We start from the raw sequence: 24,498 nt of genomic DNA on the forward strand, positions 1-24,498 counted from the left end.
ACATGAATCAGGACACTTAGGTACTTATGTTTTGTAAATTTTCAAACGGCAGTTCATAAGGTTCAAAATAAAAAACTTGTAGACATATTAAAGACCAAAATTATTAACAGTTGTGATATGAAAATTATATCTAATTTATACTGGAATCAAACTACCAAGGTTTAGAAAGTTTAGAACCAAAACAACACCCGAGATATCAAAATAAATAGGGAAGGGTCTACCAGGATTGCGTGCTTGTCTACGGTGAAGCGGTATTTAAAGAAGCGTTATCAGATTCATTAGAAGGTACCAGAGGCGTGCGGTCCATGGAAGCGCCGCTTCCCTATTTATTCGTCGATATAAGAAAATATATTATTAACTAATATTTAATAATAAAATTTCTTTCCCTAATCCAAATAATCTACATATTACCTAGCAAATAGGCATTGAAAAATATTAAAAATTAATCGCGTACGAACGAACTCAATATGCACACAATTCAACTATTTGTTCCACTCCTGGCAGAAGCGCATCTCAAAATCGCCGCTTGTCATGCAGTTGTCCCTTTTAAAATTGGTCAGGGTTCAATGACCGCACCCACTAGTCGCGCGAATTTTGGTATGCCATGGAAGCGCTCGTCGTATCGCCTTCCCTAAAGTGAGATGCTCCGACTGTTACTCCTGCTAAGGAGTGCTTATGTATTACATACATTCGCTTAAAGAATATTTCGATTTAAATTTTTTGCAGAGATATTTCCTTTTACTGATCTTTTATTTGACATTTTACAGAAATCAAATGGTATTGCATTTTGTATAAGACAAATTGATGACTTTATAAATACGATAATTATAAAAACGAGAGCAGTTTAAAAATATTTGGGATAAAACTGAACATATGGGGTTTGAACATGAAAGAAAAATAATGAAGATTGATAATTTCGGAGACAGAGAGACAGAGAAAACAGAGGAAACAAAGAGACCTTTTCATAATATTCTACAACAAATGAATTCTAGCTTTCAAAATTTTAACGATTTAAAATTTGTAAAATTATATATAATCTTAAAATTTCTAATTATAATTCATCAAAATTTCCCACAGAGGAATTTATGTCATTACGATTAAATAATGAAAATTTTTTGATATCCCAGCTTTGCATTCTCAGTTAAGTATCATTTATGAAACAACTGACATGAATGATAAAGAAATACCCAGAAATCTGGGATTTCTTTATAACTACTGGTTTAAACAAGTCGCTGTGTGAAGTGGTCAAGTTGTGTGAATTAGTACTACTAACTATCCCAGCCACAAGTGCATCAGTTGAACGAAGTTTTGCAGTATTAAGATGCATTAAAAGTTTCAAATTAAGAGTTTAAAAGAAATTCAACAAGCGAAGACAGACTTTGAAAGTTAGCCCTATTATCCATTAAAAAAGACTGCATTCAACAATTATCAGAAGTTGATAGGAGAATAGACCTCGAGTATAAATGTCATTTTAGTGAAAGTTGTGTGTTGTGGAAAATGCCTCGGAGTATATTTTTTTTTAAATAGGATTCTTCTTTAGAAAACCAAGCCCGGCGCGAGGACTCAAGGACCGAGCTAGCAATACAGATTAATGATAGGTCACTAGTCACTAGAAATAGCGGGAATAGAGTGCCTCACGCATTCACGCGTCACGGATTTAGTGTGTGAGTCCTGGTACGCAGGACGTCTCACATAATTAAGTACTTTGCTGATAGAGAGCCCCTGCGCATCAGAGTGTTATCAGGTGGAAAGTTGCTCGACCCTCGACCCTTAAGAAAATACTTTTATATCCTTATTGAATCGCTTCCCCTTTCGAAAAAGTCACCGCACGCCACTGGAAGGTACCTATATCTAGTAATGAAGAAGTTTTGAATAACTTACATTTTGCACACGATACAGTAATAATGACGGGTAAAACAATGATTTAGAGAACGTAATCCAACGTAATGAATGTTGTAATGAAGATGAACTGAAGATGAATTTGACAGAAACTAAATGCATGAACATGACCAGTCAGCTAATACAAACATCCAATTGAATTCTGAAAACACTGTAATAATTGAAAGTATAGATACCTAAAAATACATAGCAACATAGATAACATCAAATGTATGTATACCAAACCAAAGAAATTAAGACACGTATTAAAATAGCACGTGCATCAATCATTAAACTTAATGGTAGGGGAGCAAAGTATGCTAAATGTGCAGTCACTCGAGCGTTATGGGGACCTATTGTGTTGTGAAGAGTAGGTTCTAAAACCAAAAAAAGTTAAGTAAAGTTTTCCATTTTAGTGGGCGCTTGCCATTTTTTAATTTAATTTTCCATTTCCAACAATCGTTTTTCCGATTATAACGCCATCTATCCATAATTAGAAAAAATGTTTCGAATAAAAGTTACTTATTTTTACGTAAGAAATCCAAATCTGCAATAAAAAATGGGAGCTCCTATTAAAGATTTTAAAGTAACCCCCACCCCTCCTCCTTGGAGGGTCGTGTTTGGTGCCATTCGATAGATTTTTCAAAAATATTGAATAAGTGTGTTTTACAGTTTTTCTTCGATCTGATGTTCATTTCGCGAAATATCGCGGGATTCGTATTTAAAATATTAAATTTACCCCCCCCCCCCCGTGGGAAGTCGGGTTTGGTATCATACGATAGATTTTTAAAAAATATTGAGCACATATTTTTTAGTTTTTCGATCTGTCATTCATTTTGTGAAATATTCGCTTTTTTCTTGTGAAATTTTGGGACTCGCCTATTTCCTTACGCCCGGCTCAAATCGTCCGATTTTTGAAATATACAGTCCGTCTAATTTACTTACCGTTCCACGTCATTATCTACGTTAGAGATTTAAGTTGACATTGTTGCCCAATTACAAAAAAATTTGAATTCATTTTAAATCAAATACATCACACAATTTTTGCGGAAGTGGATTATACAGCAAAACAAATTAATATTCAATGTAAATAAATAAAAACTTTAGAAATAAAAAACAAGAATTAAGTTATAATCTTACGTTAAAGTACATAATAAAAACAGTAAATATAATGAAACAAATACTTATAATAAAGAATATAAACAAATATGAATTGTCATCACCGCAACTGTCAAATAAATGTTACCAATTTATGCCAAAATATCACCTTCGTTCGATTATAGTTACAGTGTATTCCGAACAAATGTGCTTCATAAAAACGCTTTATAATCCATTTAGGTATACAAATTAAATGAAACATATTGTTGTGTATTTATTTAAGTTAACGTTAATAGAACTCTTTAAGTATTATTTCTACGCGTATATAACAAAATATGTCTAGTGGCTGTAATGCCAGTGAATTCGGCAAAGTGATTCTAAAAAAGAACACACCTACCGCCTTAATATTTCGTGTTGGTATCATGTGAAGTCACGGGCTATGACGCGGATGACGTGCAACGGTAAGTAAATTAGATGGAGTATACACTCTTTTGCATGTACTTAACTTACCTTATCTTAATCTGACAATTTCGAGTTTTTAAGGATAGATATTTTTGGGCCCCCCTTAACGAACGCCCCTGTGTTAAGAGCCAATATATGGTATAGTATTTTTACTACAAAAGCAAGATTACGTAGGTCAAGATTTCTGACGTAAGAGCACTGTCAAAACATTAGAATGTGATTTTTCATCATGGCCACGTTAATGTCATTACTTGTCGGATATTGTCTTTGTTTTTGTTTACTGTACAAATAGTATCTTTTATTCTTTATTATAATTAATGATGTCATGCGGTTTTCATTTCTTGCCGAAAAACGTAATCGCGATTACATTGAGAATTTTAGAACTGTTTTAATTAAATAGCCAAAAACATTTTTTATAATTAATGATCTAAATTTTATGAAGCAATCCTTTAAGTTAAATACTCCAGAAAATAATAATTTTATTTAAATGTAGGTATTAAACGATCCTACGCTACTGATATGACAGTTCTGTGTTGCTACAATTTTACATCATATCGTCACATATCGTACACAATTTGATTTGATTTGATTTGATTCAAAATATAGCTTTAAATCACTGTACTTAAATAACTACAAATTAAATATAGCTTAATTTAAAAACTATTGTAATTATTGTTGTGTACATATACTATTTTGTTTGTATTGAGAAACATGAGAAACATCAAAATGCTTCTTTTATAGATTATTTTGAACAAGAACTAAATAATGGAATCCCCTTTTACCATTAACTGGAGAAGTAAGTTAAAGAATTTAGATTTCCTAGATTAGGTTTATTAGAAATAGGATTATTATTAGATTTCAAAATCAGAAAGTTTTCTTATGAATTTTAGCGTTTGCAGTACCTACTTACCTACTTAGTTTTAAAAATATTAAATAATATATTTTAATGATTATACCTACACTATGATAATATTGTTGTTAATTAATATAGTTCGGCAAGTAATGAAAACTAATTGACATCGTTAATTAGAATAAATAATTAAAGATATTATTTTTATAGTAAAAAAAAACAAAGAAAAATATCTGACAAGTAATGACATAAACGTGACCATAATGAAAAGTCACATTCTAATGTTTTGACAGTGCTCCTACGTCAAAAATTTTGTCCTACGTAATCTTGCCTTTGTAGTAAAAAGACTCTTGCCCTTTTCATGAGCATTTTTCAGTGCGTAATAAATGATAGGAAAAAGGGTAAGTCCGTGATAGTACACATTTATGACATTTATTCTAACATGGCATTTTAGTTAAATCTGACAGTTGTCACATTTTATTTTCGATTTGGAATAAAAACAAATCAAATGTGTTTCCTGCATTTATAAAATGGTATTTTCTTTGATTTGTATAGTCTTGTAAATTATACAGATTATATTTGTAATATTAATTTAAAAGGGAAGTTCCCTAGGTTGGCTGTATACCATATAGTTAAAAAACTCTAACAAGAAGTAAAACCACTTCTATGTAAATTGGTATATTTATTAAAACTTAAAAAATCCCAATGGATTGAATAAAATATGTCCAATTCAGAACGTTTTCAGACCTATCGGTCCATCATCAGTGAATGTGCATACTTGCTAAATAGCCCCAGAACCAAACAATGGTTGAATTTAAAATTCAATTTACATTATTTAAAAATAATATTAAACAATATTAAAATAATATTAGACTTTATAGTCAAAGTTGGCCTAAGATGGTTGATTGAGGTTTTGATAGGGTTTCACCATGTTCCCATAGGCTATATCCTTAAACATCGGCGTTTAGCCTGTTTAATATTATTTTTAAATTATGTAAATTGAATTTTAAATTCAACCATTGTTTGGTTCTGGGGCTATTTAGCAAGTATACACATTCACTGATGATGGACCGATAGGTCTGAAAACGTTCTGAATTGGACATATTTTATTCAGTCCATTGGGATTTTTTAAGTTTTAATAAATATACCAATTTACATAGAAGTGGTTTTACTTCTTGTTAGAGTTTTTTATTTGTAATATTATTATCTAATTAAAAAAAATATTTTTTTATTATGGCGCCATCTATCGACAACTAGAATAACTAGAATAAATGTTGCAAATGTCTGTAATCACGGACGTGCCTTTTTTTCTGTCACATACAATTTAATGCGTTGGAAAGAAATCGAAAAACTGTGACGCACTGAAAAATGATCATGCGAAAAAGAATATATAGGTACATCTGCAGGGTACCAATTTTCTCCCCATATGATAATCTGACGCGCTCGAGTAACTGCAAAAATCCCCGCTTGGGCTCCCCTACCATAAATAGCTATTTATATAACAAGGGAGGAAAGTGCTACTTTCCCTCCCGAGAATGAAATTTACTGCCCGACGCGTAGCGGAGAGCAGTAATCATTCTAAGGAGGAAAAGGCACTTTACTCCCATGTTATACATATTTATGCTTTTTCTACCTTCCTCAAATAACAAGTCATTGTTTCATTTTTAAATAATTTATTTATGTAAATAACACAATTTATTACAAAACTAAAACTAACATGTAGGTATAGCAGAACTGTGAACTGTTAGAACACCCTGTATTTTGCAGAATGGTAAAAACAGTAAATTGTTATTTTGGTTTAACAATGTTAACATTAATATTTTGACGTAAATTTGAGAGTTGACAGTTCAACTGTACTTGGTAGTTTTAGTTCTCTAATAAATTTTATTAGTTAGTTACATAATATATAAATTATTTAAAAATGAAAAATTGACTTGTTATTTGAGGAAGGTGGAAAAATCATATGTATAAAATGGGAGTAAAGTGCCTTTTCCTCTCTTGAATGATTACTTGAATGATAGTAAAATTAATTCTCGGGAGGAAAATTAGCACTTTCCTTCCTTGTTATACAATAGTACATTGTTTACCGGGTAGGAAAAGCTTAACATTCCTGGACGACTGTGAAGATTGCTAAGTCGAGGCGCAAGCCGAGACTTAGCAACACAGAGTCCAGGAATGTGGCTTTTCCTACGAGGTAAACATACTATTTTTCCGCAAATCGTTTAAAATTCGACAGATATTGATTGATTAAAAAAAAACGCGATAATTTTATTCCCAAATAAATGGTGCTTTGAAATTCCTAATAAAATTACTTGGGTTACTATGGAAACGTATTGTATTATATAAATCTTGGTAAATCCGACAGAATATGCTGGTCACTGCTTTCGTCGGTCTTTAAGACGTCGGTCTTTATGTAGAACACTAACAACTGTACGGAAATATCATTTCCTTACAGTAAGGAAATGACATTTCCTTACAGTAAGGAAGTCCTGACTTTTTCTTCAAGAAATTTTGACAGGAATGTCAAAATTTCCTGGCGATTTGCGGAAAATAGCTATTTCTTTGTCGGGATATTTGATATAAGATCTATGCCTAAAACAAGTGCATCTGAATAAGTTGACCCCCTTTGAATTTTGGTGTTACATAAGAATCTTAAGAATATCGTGGATTCAAAGAATGTCAAACGTGGAAGTAACTAGAGGAATCGGTGTATAGGTGTGTTAGTCCATAAAAATTTAAAAGCAGTTATCCAAAATAATAAATAACAGTGATAATAGTTAAACAATATTACCTTTAATACACATGTCTAAATATTTGTTGTCGTGTACTCCCTCATAGGTAATGCCTCCGTACTTTTCTACATTTTCTTGGATGGCTTCTCTGAGTTTGTCTTGGATATCCTCATGCATAGCAATTTCATACAAAGTAAAAGCAATTAATGTATTCAAAGTGTCTCTGCCAGCTATGAGGAAGAATATTGCAGTCGAGATGGACATATTGAAATCTATAAAAACGAAATAAATATTATTACTAATAACTTTTTGTCAAATTGGTTAAAATTTAAGAATATTGTAATATTTTTTTCGCACATATTTCAGGGTTAAAGGTATAACAGTACCGTATGTGTGATGATCATGGTTGGAGTGAGGCAAATCTTCATTTTGTCTCCTCTCATTTTCAATCTCTGTTATGAAAGAACTTTATCAAAGTTTTGCACGAAATTGAAAATGGGTAAAATGGGTACCGACTAACCAGTATCACATATTCGCACCTTGAAAACCATATGGCAATATCTGCAATTTTTTCATGAAATGACCTTTAAATGCAGTCTAATAGGAAAAAAAATCTATTTTTAATGCTATATAGCTGCATCTGCAAAAAAATTTTAAATTCGGCACCAGAAAGATACGTCCCTATGGCTTTTTTTAAAAATCGATTCTTCTTTTTATAACATCAGGCATTATCTGCAGTTGATGCTCTACGGTTCTAAAATTGAAACAAAAACTCAGATCTATATGGAAATATGTGCAAAATGTGACCCACGCTCGTAAAATAAAAGCAAGATGTACTAAGGAAAAATCCTTTGAATGCAACAAAACAAGAGTGCTTCATAGAGATTTCATTGCAACACTGGAAATAAGCTACAAGACAAGACTATAACAAGTTAATATACAACGTCGTACTGCAGATGGGTTTACCCCAAAAGAAAAGCGAGGAACTCATAAGAATGGAAAAAGAATCAACGAAGTCGTGAAACAAAACATAATGATTTACATCGAGTCCATTCCTAGAGTGGAATCTCACTACATAAGGAAACAAACTACCAGATAATTCGTCAGCGATGACAAAACTCTTGCTGATATTCATCGCGATTATATAAAATTTTGCAAAGAAAAAGGTTCGGTGTTCGGAAATTACGCTACGATGATGACCATATTTCACACGGAATTTAATATAGACTTCTTTAAGCCCTAAAATACCTTTGCTTGCTGTAAGAAAGTTACAGAAATGAATTAGATAAATCGACATTAGAAAGCCTATACAGTAGAACCCCTCTAATCCGCCCTCGGATGGTCCGACGCTCCGGGTAATCCGACCTGCCCGCATGCCCCGGCAAATTCCTTCAGTGCCTGCTCTCAATTATTTCAGTGTTATTTCGAACCTTGTGGTGTATACATATGTTTTCAAAATGTCTGCGAAACGTAAACACATTACTCTTTCGTTAAGTGAAAAACTTGCAGTGCTTCAAAGGCTGGATAAAGGTGAATCACTACAAAAAATTGCCAAGGAACTGAACGTAGGCGTGACAACAATTAAGGATTGGAGAAAAAATCGGAAAGACATTGAATCACATACAATGACGATAGATGGAGAAAACGCTCTTAAGAATCGAAAAACATTGAAAAAGCCTAAACTTGAACTGCTTGATAGTGCATTATGGATGTGGTTCAGCCAAGAAAGAAGGAAGGGAACTCCGATATCTGGCCCAATCATGAAAGAAAAGGCAATAATTTTGCACAAAAAACTAGAAGTCGGAAGTGAGTTTAAAGCTAGTGAAGGCTGGATTGATCGCTGGAAAACCCGTCATGTTATCCGGTTTATCTCAATTTGTGGTGAAAAATTATCTGCTGATGCTGAGGCGGCTAACGAGTTTTCGGTGAAGTTTCAAGAAATCGTAAAATAAAATGAACTGTTACCTTGCCAAGTCTATAACATAGACGAGACAGGCCTAAATTACAAAATGCTTCCCAGTAAACCGTAAGTGCGCCAAATGAAACCGTAGCGGGAACGAAACTCTTAAAAGATAGGTTAACTGTTGCTCCTTGTAGCAATGCCGATGGTACACACAAGCTTTCCCTGTTTGTTATAGGCAAATCTAAGAAGCCCAGGGCTTTCAAAAACATCAATTTATCATCATTGCCGGTTTATTACCGCAATCAAAAATCTGCTTGGATGGACTGCAATCTTTTCAAATCGTAGTTTTTTGACGAGTTTGTGCTATGTGTTGAGAAGGATTTGAAAAAGAAAAATCTTGCCGTTCGAGCTCTACTGCTATTCGACAATGCACCATCGCATCCCTCTGAGGAGGATTTAGTAAAAGGAGATATAAAAGCTATCTTCCTCCCACCAAATGTCACATCACTTATCCAGCCAATGGACCAGGGAGTGATAGAATGTTTTAAGAGGCATTATCGCCGAAAATAAATAAGTTCTATCTTAGAAAAATCCGAAGAAGGATATGACATGCAATGATATACAATGGCTGAGTCTTGGGCAGAACTGAATCCTGACATGCTAAGAGAATCTTGGCGTAAGCTTTGGCCAGAAGTTATGACCAAAATTGACCAGATCGAAGATGAGCAAAACGACATGCAGGAAATCGTTAAAAATCTTCAAACCCTGAATAATTCAATCCCTGCTGGTGAAGTTGAAGAGTGGATTGAACAATGCGACAAAAACTGCGAAACCAGTGAAGTGCTGAATGATGACGACATTGTTGCCGCGGTTTTGGAACATGATAGTGATGAAAACGTGAACTCAGAATCCGACAGTGATATTGACGAGCCTCCTGTCCAGATTTCACACACCGATGCCAAAAATGCATTTGAAGTCGGCCTTCAGTACATATAGCAGAATCCAGCATCAACACCGATGGACATCTTGTGGATCAAAAATTGGAGAAACAGAAATCTATCACTGACTTTTTTCCAAGTAGACTACTAATTTTTTCAGTACATATGTACCTTTTTTGCAATTAATTTAATAAATACATAACAAAGAATTCTGGCATTTTAATGCAATATAATTATGTACATATGTATGGTTATTATAACACTGAAGAGAATAGTACAGGCTTTTTTTCTTGTACAGACGTATTTAATGACTTTTTCTGATAATCCGACCTTTTTTGCGTTCCGACCATACTCCTAGTCCCGAGGGTGACGGATTAGAGGGGTTCTACTGTAATACTCACCGTCAGGAAGTGGAACTCAATAGGAAAGAGAAATAAATGACTTAAAATCTGCACAATCCAATACTTGCATCACTGCTTGTTTTGATTTACAATCATTACTACCAACGCGTTCAGGCGAAGTTTCTTTATTTTATTACAAAAGAAGATTATCAACATTATTTAATTTCACAATTTTTTACCTGACCACAAATGCAGGACACTTCTGTCTTTGGCTCGAGCGAATTGCTAATCGTGATTCAAATGAAATAGCGTCGTTCATGTTACAATTTCTGAGGAACCATAACAGGGAAAAAAACTCTCTCTCTTCAATCCTGACCTCCCCGAAAGGAGTGTAGTGATCGACGTAATGTCGTGTATTGTCCGTCTCCAAAGATCTCTCTGTCTCTGGTCATTTCATTTAACTCATGCATGGGTCTTTTGCATATTATTGCAACGGGTCACTCCCAAAATACGGTAGATAATGTGCATTCTTTGATTGAGAAACCAAAAAGAAGGCTTTAAAAGATGACCAATTTACGTGGCTGCGCAATGGTTCACAGTAGTTCAAACAGCGAAAAACCAGGTGAACCTTATAAAATTAATGAAAGGTGTACATCGGATATATTGGACTTTAAAAAACGATGTAAGGAAATGGGGAATAATTATAACATTGACCAAGAAGGAAATCAGGTCGTCTGGAATGGCATAAGATGAGCTACGTGGAGAAGACATTTAAAAATAAGTTTCAGGTTAAGGCAAGCTTCAACGATACAGAGTTCAGAACCATTAATATAAGGCAAAGACAACGAGGGATGGTGGTTAATATGGAACTAAGTAAAGCATATTTGCATCCACCAGGAATATGCAATCTCAAAAAACAAGATGTAGACTCTCACTATGTAAGGCTAATCTTATTCAAGAGCACTATCATAGGTTTTACGCAGATTTACACGTGACCAATGCAACAATAGAAACCGAACAGACAGATTATAATATGCAAGACTTTGATTAAGTGTTAACACTAAAAATTTGTAATAAATAAGTACAATCTTAAATAAAAAACTGTTATTTGATATGCATTTTTACTGCGTCATTTGCGAAAATTGATATATTTTTTAAAACCATATGGCCGTATGTGCTAAAATACCTATTTCCTGGAGGAAATTTTATGTACTTCTTAATTCATATAAAAATATGCAAAATTAAAGACAAATATACCAAATATCAGGTTTGTAGCTTAATTTTTGGAACTACAGGAAATAAAATGAACTTTACAAAAACTTAAAATGCTCATAACTCGATATTATGATTTTTGCAGTTACTGCCCTATGGTTTTCATCCGTATATTATACGGATACCATCATAGTATTTGGTGGCAGCCTAGAAGACCTACAACACCTTATAGGTAAAATCACTTTTTACAGTCAACAATATGGACTCAATACAATCATAAAAATAAAAACAAATTCAGAAAATTACAGAACATCTCAAATTACTATTTAGAAAAATACAAGGAAACCAGACGTGCATTAAAATACCTAATAAAAATAGAAGAGAATAAATATTTAAAAGAAGTGCAACAAAATGTGGAGGGTAATATAAATTATTTTTGGAACTATATTAAAAACAAAAGATCCAATTGTACCCATGCTGGAAATTTTGTTTACTTAGGTCAGAATGTTGATGGTGAAAATACAGCCGAAGTACAGTGGAACCCCGATAAGTCGGCCCCCGATAACCCGGAAGTCCGGCTAACCCGGACCGATTTTCATCAGATAAACATTTTGATTTTCAATATTTTGTATTTTTCAATTTAAGTGTGGCTTATTTCCAATCAAAATAGTTAATTATCAGACAAACCTTTCAACAATAAAAATGTATGTAATATAATATTTGAGAGATAATGTGTATGTGTGTAATTTGAACTGTACGATATTAAAAATGACTCATAGCACACGCCGCAGAAACAACAGCCACCTGTCTGTAGTATCTATTCCTTTTTATTTCAAACTGTCAGCATTGTTTAGGAAAGACTATTTAAAAAATTCTTTTATAAACAATGGTCTTTAGTATTGTGTGTCTTGTATTGTTCGCTTCGATTTTCTTACGTTTGGGTTTGGTGTTTTTTTTTTAGTAATTTTAATGAGTAGGTACTGTGCATATTTATAAATATATTTCATGTTATTTCAATTCTAACGGAGTTTATCTGTAAGTATACCGTATTTTATTAATTTTTACCATATTCTCCGGCTCTCTCGGATTTTCGATAACCCGGATCGGTCGCGGTCCCGATTAATCCGAGTTATCGAGGTTCCACTGTATTTGCTAAGTTTTTTGCATCTACATACACCTCAGATTAAGCGACTTATAATTTAGATTGTAGTAAAAGTTTTTACTTACATAATGATTTTTTCGCAATTGAATCAATAGATTACAATGATTTCAAAGAAGCTATAAAAAAATTAAAGCCAAAGAAAGCGGCGGGTACTGACGTTATCCCACCTTGTATATTAAAAGGTTGTAGTGAGTGGTTGATTGAACCGATGGTACATATTTTTAATAGGCTAGTTAATTCTAAAGTCTTTCCTACAATTTGGAAAACGTCAGTTACTACACCAATACATAAATCTGGAACATTACAAAACATTGAAAACTACAGACCTATAGCAATAATGTGTGCTCCCGCCAAACTTTTTGAACAGATTATACATAACAAGTTATATTCATATATTATAGAAAAGTACATAATGTCTCAACAGCCCGGTTTTGTTCTAAAAAAGTCAGTAAATACAAATTTATTTATTTTTGCAGACCAGGTTGCTGACACATTAAGCACTAAATTGCAACTTGATACGGAATATACGGATTTTAGAAAAGCTTTTGACCGCGTTAATCATGACGTGTTACTAAAAAAGTTAAGTACATATGGCTTGTCTAATAATTTTATTAAACTCATCAAAAGTTAATGGAAAACAGACGTTTTGTAGTTCGACATAAAGGTAATGTATCAGGAAAGTTTTACGCCAATTCCGGAGTTCCTCAGTTTTCAAATTTAGGACCTCTTCTCTTTATTATATTCATTAACGACCTTCCTTCTATTTGTAAATATACTCAGTGTCTTTTATTTGCAGATGATTTAAAAATATACAAAATTATTCAGTCAGTACGTGATTGTATTAAGTGACAGAGAGACATTGATAGTATTTACGAATGGAGTATAGTTAATAAGTTAGAGTTTAATATTAATAAATGTAAAGTTACGACGATAACTCGGTTACAGGAACCAGTTATTTTTGATTATGAGATGGAAGGTGAGAGATTGGCTAGGGTTACTGAAGTAAAAGACTTGGGAGTAACATACAATCAAGTTTTTGGGTTTGGGAAACATATAAATCAGTCCATCTCAGCGGCAAACAAATTGTTTGAATTTATTAGAAGACATACAATGGCATTTACAAACATTAATACAATAAAATTTCTCTATTTTACTTTAGTGTGACCTAAATTGGAATTTGCAAGCGTAATATGGTTTTGTGAGTACCAATATGTCACCACTTAAAGAATTAGAAAATGTACAAAATAAAGTTCTTCGGTATTTGTATTTTAAAAAACACAAAAAATTGCCTGATTATAATTCTTTTAGGTCAGCCCACTTAAGAAACGAGTTTAAAATATTGTCTCTATGACAAAGAAGGGACTTAATGGTAATTATGTTTATATACAATATAATTAACAATAAGATTAACAGCCCATATATAGGGTGAGGCAGATAACTGGCCTATTAGAAATATCTCGAGAACTAAAGGCAACAGAATCATGAAAATTGGAAGGAAGCGGTTTTGAAGGATGGTCTATTAAATGAAAATATTTTCATCTCTTTTCAACTTCCGGTTATACCGGAAGTTGCTTATAACTTCGTTTTCTTAAATGGGACACCCTGTATATTTTTACATTTTTGGATTCTCCTCAATATCTTCTTTCTTAAAATATGAGGTTTTGTAATATTATACAGGGTATTTTAAAAGAGATTTACGTTTATTTATTAATTTCGTAGTAATATTCACACCCTGTAGAATTGTAATAGCTTGACATTAAAAACTCTGCTTACGTTCAAGTGATTTTTATTATAGTCTACTATTGTTAGGAATCATTAGTATAGCTAATTTTGAAATTTTAGTATGCAGGGTTGGTCGAAACTCGGAATGAAGATTTTCTGAGTTTTCTTAAATGAAATACCCTGTATTTTAGTATTGTAGTGAAATGATATTTCATGATACTTTTTTATTTTATAAGTATTTCCTATACCTAATTGCTTTAATTTGTGAGTTATTGGTGATTCAAGCAAAACATTAATTTCAAAAAAAATATGTAAAATTGTATTAGGTTGGCCGTGAAAAAATTCAATCACAAATATTTTTTCAGAAATAAATACATATTAATCCAGACTGATACTAAAAATTACCAATAATGGTTTAGTAATAAAAATACCTACATAGTTAAGATTGTTGGTGCGATTAATAATTAAGCACAAATTAAAGCAGTTAGGTATAGGGAATGCTTAAGAAATAAAAAAGTACCATAAAATATCATATCATTACAATACTAAAATACAGGGTGATCCATCTAAGAAAACTCAGAAAATACTCATTCCGAGTTTCGACCAACCCTGTATACTGAAATTAAAAATTTAGCTATACTAATAATTCTTAACAATAGTAGACTATATTAAAAATCATTTGAACGTAAGTAGAGTTTTAGATGTCAAACTACTACAATTCTACAGGGTGTGAATATTGCTACGAAGTTAATAAGAAAACGTAATTATCTTTTAAAATGCTCTGTATAGCATTACAAAACCTAATATTTTTACAAAGAAGACATTGAAGAGAATCCAAAAATGTAAAAATATACAGGGCGTCCCATTTAAAAAAACGAAGTTATAAGCAACTTCCGGTATAACCGGAAGTAGCAAATAGATGAAAATATTTTCATTAAATAGATAACTCTTCAAAACTCCTTAATTAAAATTTTCATTTTTCTGTTGCCTTAGTTCTCGAGATATTTCTAATAGGCCCTTTATTTGCCTCACCCTGTATTCTTTCACGCATTCCGTTCAATATTGCTCCTCGTCGGCCACGATCTTCATTAATGTTCAATATACCTCACAATCTTGTTGCAACAAGATCTCCCCTTACCAATGCACTTAAGTTATTAAACAATTTAAACAGTTTAATCGGTGTAGATTGGTCCTTGTATCGGACAATATTTTATAAACTGATACTAAGTCAAATTTTAAACACCTCTGTGTAAAAAATATTCAAGCCTCTACAATGCTGGAGATGATAATGAGATAATTTTAGGCCTGGATCCCGCGTATGAAAAAAAAGTTGATTGATAGCAAGCTGAAAATTTGTTAGTAGCTTAAGGGTGTCTAGTCGGACAAACTTTGATATATGGGAACACTGGAACAGGGGAAGTTTTAATTGTGAAACAGGTTAGAAATTTGGAACGGTCAGACCACGAAAACGGCACATGTATTTTTCCGACAGAACAGACTTAAACTCTCCGAACAGAGATTAAACTCTCATGCAAAAATCAGACTGCTATTTATCACCAAATGGGCGTTTTAATGAGTGGAACATGTAGAATATGTCAAATGACAGGAATTATGACAGGTGATAAATAGCAGTCTGATTTTTCCATGAGAGTTTAATCTCTGTTCGGAGAGTTTAAGTCTGTTCTATCGGACAAAATAAATGTGCCGTTTTCGTGGTCTGACCGTTTCAAATTTTTAACCTGTTCCACAATGAAAACTGTCCCTGTTCCAGTGCTCCCATATACCAAAGTTTATCCGACTAGACACCCTTAAACTATTAACAAATTTTCAGCTTGCTATTAATCAACTTTTTTTTTCATACGCGGGATCCAGACCTATTTGTATAATTTTTATATAACTCAGAAATAGACCAGTAAGGATCTGTTTTTAGGTGGATGTGAGAGGTGACATTCAGATTTTTGCGGATAAAGTTAAGTGATAACTTCGTTAATAATAATTTATTTATGCTCCTTCTCAAATATGCCCAAAACATTAATAAAAAAAATAAAATATTTAAAAATTTCAAAAAATTTCGTTTTTTTCTATATTTTTTTTGCTTATAACTTAAAAACTATTCATTTGAGAACAAAGTCCTATAGGAGTAAAACAAAAATAATTAAATTTTCTATCAGATACGATAGGCTAAAAATGTCTTAATTTATCACCCTTGCTTCAAAATAGCAATAAATATAAAATAAGGGAGTAAAACAAGCCTGTCTTTATTCAATGATTTTCCATCACTTAGGTTAAAGTTCGAACCTTCCTAGTTCGGTTAGAAAATTTTTGTAATATGCTAAAACCGTACACCAAATTTCATTAAAATTGACTTACTAGATTTTGCATAATAATTTTGCAATCTAAACTTTTTTTAAAAAATTAAAATTATTTAAAATCTTGCACAACAAAAATTAGAATATACAAAGATTTGTAAATTTTTTTTGCATATAAAGAAGTACTCTACCTATCTAATTCACTTTACAGAATTGAAATCGGATTATTTAAGCAGCCTCAGCAATGTTTTAAAATTATAAACAATTTTTTGGCTTATAAACAAATTAGTGCTGTGGCCAGGAGGGGGTGCTACGGGCTCCTTTATTTAGATAGACTTACCCAAGTTTTTATGTATTTTGACCCGTAGAACACGAATTTTTTGGGTAACAGTTGATCCGGACGTCGATAAGATTTTTATAAACAAAGAACTTGAGGAATTTCATAAAATCGATTTTTCGCAAAATAAAACATTTTTTGTATTTCTTGGGTAATTCTAAGCAAAAAATGTTCCTACAAGTTTTTTCGTAGGATGCATAGTTTTCGAGATAAACGCGGTGGAACTTTCAAAAAATCGAAAAATTGCAATTTTTGAACGCGAATAAGGTTTGATTAAAAAATAAAATATCAATTCTGCTGACAGCATTTGAAACTTTAAGTCAAATTATACCGGTTTTAATTACTTGCATGGTTAAAAATTAATTTTTTTATTATTAAACAAAGCTATTTTTTATAAGCCAAAAAATTGTTTATAAATTTTAAACATTGCTGGGGCCCCTTAAATAATCCGATTTTAATTCTGTAAAGTGTACTAGATAGGTAGGGAACCTCTTTATATGTAAAAAAATTAGCCAACTTCTCAATGGTCTACTTTTTGTTCAGAAAGATTTAAAAAAATTTTAACTTTTTTAAAAACATTTAGATTGCAAATTTATTATGCAAAATTTATTAGGTCGATTTTAATGAAATTTGGTACACGATTTAAGTATGTTATAAAAAATTTCCTAAGCGAATTACTAAGGTTCTAAGTGCCACCAAAGTGGTTAAAAAAATTTGAATAACAACAGACTTATTTTGCCCCCTTATTTTGTATTTATTGCTATATTGCAGAAAAGGTAATATCTTAAGACATTTTTTACCAGTCGTATATCATAAAAATTCAATTATCTTTATTTTATTTTCCTACGACTTTGTTCCAAAACGAATCGTTTTAAAGTTATAAGCAAAGAAATCAGAAAAAAATCGATGTTTTTCGAAATTTTCAAATATTTTAATTTTTTTATTAATGTTCCGGGCATATTTGAGAAGGAGCATAAGTCAATTATTATTACTGAAGGTGTCACCTAACTTTATCTGCAAAAATCCGAATGCCACCTCTCACATCCAAAAATAGACGTTTTTTCGCAGATCCTTACTGGTCTAAAAGTCATCTATTTAAAAGTATAGAATTGTAAATGTATATATTTTTAGCCATGTAATGAGACATTTAGTCGGTGTGGTTAATAAATAAATAAATAAATAAATAAATAAAGAGGACAAAGCTTATGATCAGTAGAAATAAAAACATAACAGAAAGTCGACTCGAAACCCCTGTAGAAGAAGTGAAGCACTACAACTACCTCGGCACCATAACAAATGGACAATGAGCCAACAAAAAAGAGATAAGAGTGCGAATCAGAAAAGCTAGATCCATGAAGACCTTCTTCAGGAGCCACAACATCGCTCTTGATATAAAAGTAAAAAATGCTGGAATGCTAAGTCGTTTCTGAAAGCATTTGAGATGTGGCTATATCGGAAAATACTTAAAATTCCGTGGACTCACAGAGTCACAAATAAGAAGGTTATCAGAAGACTGAAGAAGAACCGAGAAATACTGATCACGATCAAATCTCGTAAGTTACAATACTTCGGACAAACTACAAGCCATCCTGCAAGGAAAAATATTTGGAAAGCGGGGTCCAGGAAAAATGAAAACATCCTCGTTGAAAAACCTCAGAACATAGTTAATCACAAAATCTGTGCGACTTTTTCGCTCTGCTGTAAATAAGATGAAGATTGCAATGATAATCGCCAACATTCGTCACTGATATGCACTTCAAGAAGAGAAATTATATCGTAACAAGCTGAAAATTCGAGCATTATCATAACGAAAACTTTGTTTATTTACGTATTTTAATTTATAATACGAATACTAATAAGGAAAATTGCTATTATGAAAAGTTGTTTAGAATTAAAAATTATATTCTAATTTGCAATTATATTATTCTAGTTTAAATGTTGTGAACTATAAACGTACTTTACTCTTGATCGAAATTCATATTTTTTATATGTATACCTCGTATAAAATTAATAAAATTTGATACAATATGATGGTTGCATCAAAACCCTTTGACCATGAAGAGCTTTTTATGAAGAACAACTTTTCTTCGTCAAATTAAAAATAAAAGGGTTGTAAATGAAAATGTTGTTGGTATCCATAATTTGAGAAAAATGCTCAAATATTTTTTTCCATTAGAAGGATGTAATTGCACATATCAGACCATATTTTTTTATTCCAAACAACATTTCATATAGTCGGTTCGCTAAACTCAGACACAACTGGCTAGGGATTTTAGTCAGTAATTTTACCAATTTGGCAAAAAAAATAATTGCTAAATAGTTAATAATTACTGAATAATAATTATACTCTGGGCTAATTAGCAAAATTCATGGAAAAGTTATTTACCAGCAATTTTATTGCTGGAATCGAATTATAAGATCCTCTATATTAATAACATAGGTACGCAAAGTCCGCAGCTAGTGTGCTACTTTTTTTATAAACAAAATGGCGCCGACAAATCATATTTTTTTCAATTATTGCTCTATAACTCCGAAGATTTTAACTTTACAACAAAAACACTCAAATAAAAATTCACCGTAATTAAATTCTGCATAGAGATATGTCTTTCCCGATTTGCTCCGACGAAAATTTTCCTCGGAAAATGCGGGTTTTCCCAACAACAACTCTAATTTTCAAATAAAGTTTTAGGTAAGTAATTATTAATCAATAATTAAATAACTTAGTGACATCAAAGCTTTCTTGGTATAGATTGTAATTCCAGAAGCCGGTGAAAATTAAACAAATATTTTAGCAACAATTCAATTGTTAATTAACAATTTACGATCGCCATAATAACCAAAATAATCATGATACATTAATCAAACTTATAAAGATTATAAAGATGAGATGCTTATTTAATATTTTATCGACAAAATATAAATTTTTCGTTTTTAATCTTTAAATCATAATCTTTAAATTTTGACAAAAAAAATAGTTATAATACGCTGGTCTATTTAGTAAAGTACAAATAAAGGTTATTTACCAGCAATTTTATTGCTGTAATCGAATATTATGATCCTATATATTAATAATATAGGTATGCAAAGTCCGCAGATAGTGTGCTACTTTTTTTATTACCAAAATGGCGCCCCCAAATCGTGTTTTTTTTCAATTATTGGTCTATAACTCCGAAGATTTTAACTTTACACCAAAAACATCCAAATAAAAATTCATCCCAATTTAATTGTACATAGAGGCGTGTTTTTCCCGATTGGCTCCGACGAAAATTTTCCTCGGAAAATGTGGGTTTTCCCAACAAAATCTCGAATTTTCAAATACAATTTTTGGACAAGTAGTTATTTATCAATAATTAAATAATTTGGTGAAATAAAAGCTTTCTTGGTATATATTATAACTGCAGAAGCTGGTGAAAATTAAATGAATATTTTAGCAACAATTCAATTGTTAATTAACAATTTACAGTCGCAATAACAACCAAAATAATCATGAGACTTTGATCAAATTTAGTAAGATTATAAAGATGTGATGCCTATTTAATATTTTGTCGACAAAATATAAATTTTTCATTTTTTTGCATAATCTTTAAATGTTTAAAAAAAAAATAGTTATAAACAAATTAACATTTCTCAGAAATTGTTTATTATATTCTAATTTTAAAAAAATACTTAAAATGCGTATTTCAAAGGTCTTGAAAATGAATGCTTTAGAAATTTTTTCCAACCATTTGTAAAAAAGTTATGAAACAGCAAAATAAATATACGATTGCTCCGTTGTTTATAATTTGTTTTAATTGTTTCAAAACTTAAAAGGGAATCTGTGGTACAATCTAATTACTCACAAAGAATATCAAACATTAGTTCAATGGTTATATTTTAATCAAAGATTAAAAATACTTTTTTTGCAATTTTTAGCGCGAAAGTAGGCTTGACACAGAGTCGGAGCTAAAATGTTCACTCGAAGCGACTGACACGCAGCATATATAATACCATAAGTTTATTTGTTAAGTGTACGTCGCGCGGCGGTCGTCGTTTCGAGTGAAAATTTTAGCTACAGTACTATATTAGACCCGTGTTGAGCTGGCCCCCCCCACTTGCAGAAATTAAAAAACAAATAGCCCTGATTTATGAGCTATTTATGAGCTCTCATATTCCGCAAACTAAAAATTTTGAGCTCGTTCCACTGAGCAGGAATTTAATACCCTAGCCCCCCCCACTACTTAAAAATAGGAATATTGAATCGGTTTTTGCGGCAGAATTACGAGCTATTTATGAGCTCTTGAAATTATATAGTTTCGATTTTTGAGCTCATCCCCTTCACCCCCAAACAACCCTTTAATTGATTTAACTGAAGAGAAAGATGCTGAGAAAACTTAAAATATATCGTATTGCGAATATAATTCCTATAGCTTATATACTCTAAGAATAAACTATTAAATCAAGAGCATTTCGATTATTGAGCTACAACCCCTTCGCCAGAAAACCACCCTATCTTCCCGGCTTAAGAGAAAGTTGTACCTAAAATGCGTTAAACTAATTATTTGGCGACTACATATCATTTAATAATTTATAAGCTTCCAAATTACGCGCATTTAGATCAGTAAATTGCAATTTATTTTGTATAGTGCAGTCACTGAAGGTAAAAATAAACGATTACCTTCAATTTCGGTGAACCTTCATCGATTTTCACGAAAATTGGTCAGTGGTTAGAGGATACGTCAAGAAACAAAGGTGACATGGTACCACCTTGCGCCTTTACCCTGAGGGTGGATACCGCCCCTTCTCAGGGGTGAAAATTATTTTATAAAAAATAACTGCACAAATCAATAAAAGAACAAATTAAAAGCAATATTTATTATATAAAGTTAATAAAATAAGTAAATACTTTTTACGTTATTAAAGATCAAAGATTTTAATTATTTGTGAAAAAAATGCATGTTTTGAAGAGGTTTTTTGTAAATCACTAAAAAACTGCAAGTTTTTACAAAAAAGTAAATAGTAGTTTAATTCGTATAGCTTATATTCTAAAAATAAACTCTAAAATCACGCGCCTTTCGATTATTGAACTACAACCCCTTCGCAAGAAAACCATCCCATATTCCCGGCTTAAGAGAGGGTTGTACTTAAAATAATTTAAATTAATTATTTGTCGACTATATATTGTTTAATAATTTATGAGCTCGCAAAATATACGCATCTCAATTATTGAACTGCCATTTTCTTTCTATAGTGCAGTCACTGAAGGTAAAAATCAACTATGACCTTCGATTTCGGTAAATTTCCATTCATTTTCACGAAAATTGGTGAGAGGATTTTGATACTATCAACTTTTTCTGGATCTTATTTTTCATAGGTATTTCTAAGTACTTTGACAAGTATTTAGTACCTAAGTGTTATAAAATGCATCTCTTTCCCGTTATTTAAGCTTGAACCCTTAGATTTGAACAGTCGCGGAAAAAAATATACATTTAATTACCAATAACTTACTTTAAATTAACATCAAAGGGTTTTTCAAGTAAGCAATTTATTATATTTTTTATTAGCTTCAATTTTAGTGATGAAAACTTTTTTGTAAAAACTTACAGTTTTTGAGTCATTTTAAAAGTCAATTAAAATATTTGATCTTTATTAACTCAAAAAGTATTGATTTATTTTAATCACATTATATAACAAATTTTGCTTACAATTTGTCCCTCTCTCGATTTGTGGGGTTATCTTTAATAAAGTAATTTTCACTCCCGAGAAGGGGTGACATATACCCCAGGCTAAAACCCCAAGTTGTTATTGTCAATTCGTGAAAATAAATGGCGATTTACCGAAATCGAAGGTAATAGTTGATTTTTACCTTCAGTGACTGCACTATAGAAAGAAAATGGCAATTCAATAATTGAGATGCGTATATTTTGCAAGCTCATAAATTATTAAACGATATGTAGTCGCCAAATAATTAATTTAAATTATTTTAAGAACAACTCTCTCTTAAGCCGGGAATATGGGGTCGTTTTCTTGCGAAGGGGTTGTAGCTCTATAATCGAAAGACGCGTGATTTAAGAGTTTATTCTTAGAATATAAGCTATACGAATTAAACTACTATTAACTTTTTTGTAAAAACTTAAAGTTTTTCAGTGATTTACAAAAAACCTCTCCAAAACATGCATTTTTTTCACAAATAATTAAAATCTTTGATCTTTAATAACTTAAAAAGTATTGACTTATTTCATTAACTTTATATAATGAATTTTGCTTTTAATTTGTTCTTTTATTGATTTGTGCATTGATTTTTTATAAAATAATTTTCACCCCCGAGAAGGGGCGGTATCCACCCTCAGGGTAAAGGCGCAAGGTGGTACCATGTCACCTTTTGTTTCTTGACGTATCCTCTAACTACTGACCAATTTTCGTGAAAATCGATGAAGGTTCACCGAAATTGAAGGTAATCGTTGATTTTTACCTTCAGTGACTGCACTATACAAAATAAATTGCAATCTACTGATCTAAATGCGCGTAATTTAGAAGGTTATAAATTATTAAATGATATGTAGTCGCCAAATAATTAGTTTAATGCATTTTAAGTACAACTTTCTCTTAAGCCGGGAAGATAGGGTGGTTTTCTTGCGAAGGGGTTGTAGCTCAATAATCGAAATGCTCTTGATTTAATAGTTTATTCTTAGAGTATATAAGCTATATGAATTATATCCGCAATACGATATATTTTAAGTTTTCTCAGCATCTTTCTCTTAAGTTAAATCAATTAAAGGGTTGTTTGGGGGTGAAGGGGATGAGCTCAAAAATCGAAAGTATATAATTTCAAGAGCTCATAAATAGCTCGTAATTCTGCCGCAAAAACCGATTCAATATTCCTATTTTTAAGTAGTGGGGGGGGCTGACTCAGCCCCCCCCACTAGGGTATTAAATTCCTGCTCAGTGGAACGAGCTCAAAATTTTTAGTTTGCGGAATATGAGAGCTCATAAATAGCTCATAAATCAGGGCTCTTTGTTTTTTAATTTTTGCAAGTGGGGGGGGGGGCAGCTCAACACGGGTCTATATTAGTCTACTTTCGCGCGTGTAAATTACAAAAAAATATAGTTATAATCTTTAATTAAAATATAACCACTAAACTAATAATCGATAGTTTTTTTAAATAATTATCTTGTAAAAAACTCTAACAAGAAGTAAAACCACTTCTATGTAAATTGGTATATTTATTAAAACTTAAAAATCCCAATGGATTGAATAAAATATGTCCAATTCAGAACGTTTTCAGACCTATCGGTCCATCATCAATGAATCTACAATAAAATAAGTAATCCCACTATTGGAATTGAAAGATGGTTGAAATTTTTTTAAAAAGCTAAAAATGTGGTTAGATTACTTACGTGCATACTTGCTAAATAGCCCCAGAACCAAACAATGGTTGAATTTAAAATTCAATTTACATTATTTAAAAATAATATTCAACAGGCTAAACGCCGATGTTACAGGATATTGCCTATGGGAACATGGTGAAACCCTACCAAAACCTCAATCAACCATCTTAGGCCAACTTTGACTATAAA

The 24,498-nt window shown here is 31.8% G+C and overlaps 1 protein-coding gene across 2 annotated transcripts in view; it reads right to left on the reverse strand.

Moving 5' to 3' along the window:
- Window positions 1-24,498, reverse strand: part of LOC114338931 (cytochrome P450 6k1-like) — a 113,233-nt gene that overhangs the window by 25,885 nt on the left and 62,850 nt on the right. For both annotated transcript variants that reach the window (XM_050659362.1, XM_050659363.1), the window contains exon 3: window positions 7,080-7,292. In XM_050659362.1, coding sequence (XP_050515319.1) covers window positions 7,080-7,292 — 213 coding nt within the window. The remainder of the gene's footprint in view (window positions 1-7,079; window positions 7,293-24,498) is intronic.

This window comes from Diabrotica virgifera, chromosome 8 (assembly GCF_917563875.1).
Source record: "Diabrotica virgifera virgifera chromosome 8, PGI_DIABVI_V3a".
Taxonomy (NCBI): domain Eukaryota; kingdom Metazoa; phylum Arthropoda; class Insecta; order Coleoptera; family Chrysomelidae; genus Diabrotica; species Diabrotica virgifera.